The following is a 1,121-nucleotide window of genomic DNA, read 5'->3' on the forward strand; positions in this document are numbered from 1 at the left end:
CTCCCAAAGACTCGAACTGTCCTCAGTCCTAGAGAGAAAACTGCCAGATAATTAATGTAATTGCATTTTAGTGTTGAGTACAGGATGGTGTTAACTATGTTAACCTCAGATTAGGATCAGTTTTATAAATCATGCAAAATTGGTGTCATAGATTTGCCATGAGGTGATGTATGATCCTTGGTTAGTATTTAGCTTTATGTGAAAAAAAAAAAAAATATATATATATATATATATATATATACATATATACATACTCTGGAAAACTAAACTTTTTCAAGACATTAAATTTACGAAAATACGAAATACTGGCCAACCTTATTGTAACATATACAACAACCTTCAATGAACAAGCGTAATCAGGGGCGTCACTTCATCTTATGAGTTGGGGGGTGACGGGTAAATTTGCCCTGAAAAAATAATTTTTGCCCTGCAAATCACGAAAAAGAAAATGCTCACTTACTCTTTATAAGTAGCCTGTTATAAATCAAGTATGTTATAAATCAAGTATCATCAAAAATTAGTTTCATATAGTTATTCATATATCTTGAATACTTATCGGCTATTGAGGCAGATTCCGTAAGAGAAAATTTGCCCTGCAGAACTAGATTTTGCCCTGCAAAAAGAGGCTTTTTTTTTAGTTGGGGGGGTGAACCACCCCCTAAACCCCCCCTTAAGTGACGCCCCTGAGCGTAATGGCTTGTTTCAAGCACCTCACCAAGGATTCTGTCGGCCAACTGTAAAATATGGATAGGCGTGCATTCTCATATCGTATGCAGCTGCATACGATATGCATGCGAGTTGTATGAGCACGCCTACACTTGCTGTAACATAAAATATCACTGTTGTACGACAGCAGTCTGATGCCAATATGTTCATATCTAAAAAAAAAAAAAAAAAAAGGGCTCTCTTACTACGACCAAAGTCTGACCTTAATATAATACAACATACTATACAAAATAAACGATGCACTGAACATATAGATATACAGCAAGTAACGGATATGTCAGAAGAGCACCAAATAGGCATCCTTATGGAAGCCTATTTGTAGATTGAGTAACAGAGTAACCTTCAGATATTCGTCAAAGAAGAGTCTAGAATGCAATATAAACAGAATAGAAAGG

The 1,121-nt window shown here is 35.6% G+C and overlaps 1 protein-coding gene across 1 annotated transcript in view; it reads right to left on the minus strand.

The window, feature by feature from the left end:
• Nucleotides 1–1,003: 1,003 nt before the first annotated feature.
• Nucleotides 1,004–1,121, minus strand: part of LOC125040383 (protein obstructor-E-like) — a 12,375-nt gene continuing 12,257 nt past the window's right edge. Inside the window, exon 5 of the mRNA XM_047634938.1 lies at nt 1,004–1,091. Coding sequence (XP_047490894.1) covers nt 1,004–1,091 — 88 coding nt within the window. The remainder of the gene's footprint in view (nt 1,092–1,121) is intronic.

The sequence above is a fragment of the Penaeus chinensis genome, chromosome 29, assembly GCF_019202785.1.
Source record: "Penaeus chinensis breed Huanghai No. 1 chromosome 29, ASM1920278v2, whole genome shotgun sequence".
Taxonomy (NCBI): Eukaryota; Metazoa; Arthropoda; class Malacostraca; order Decapoda; family Penaeidae; genus Penaeus; species Penaeus chinensis.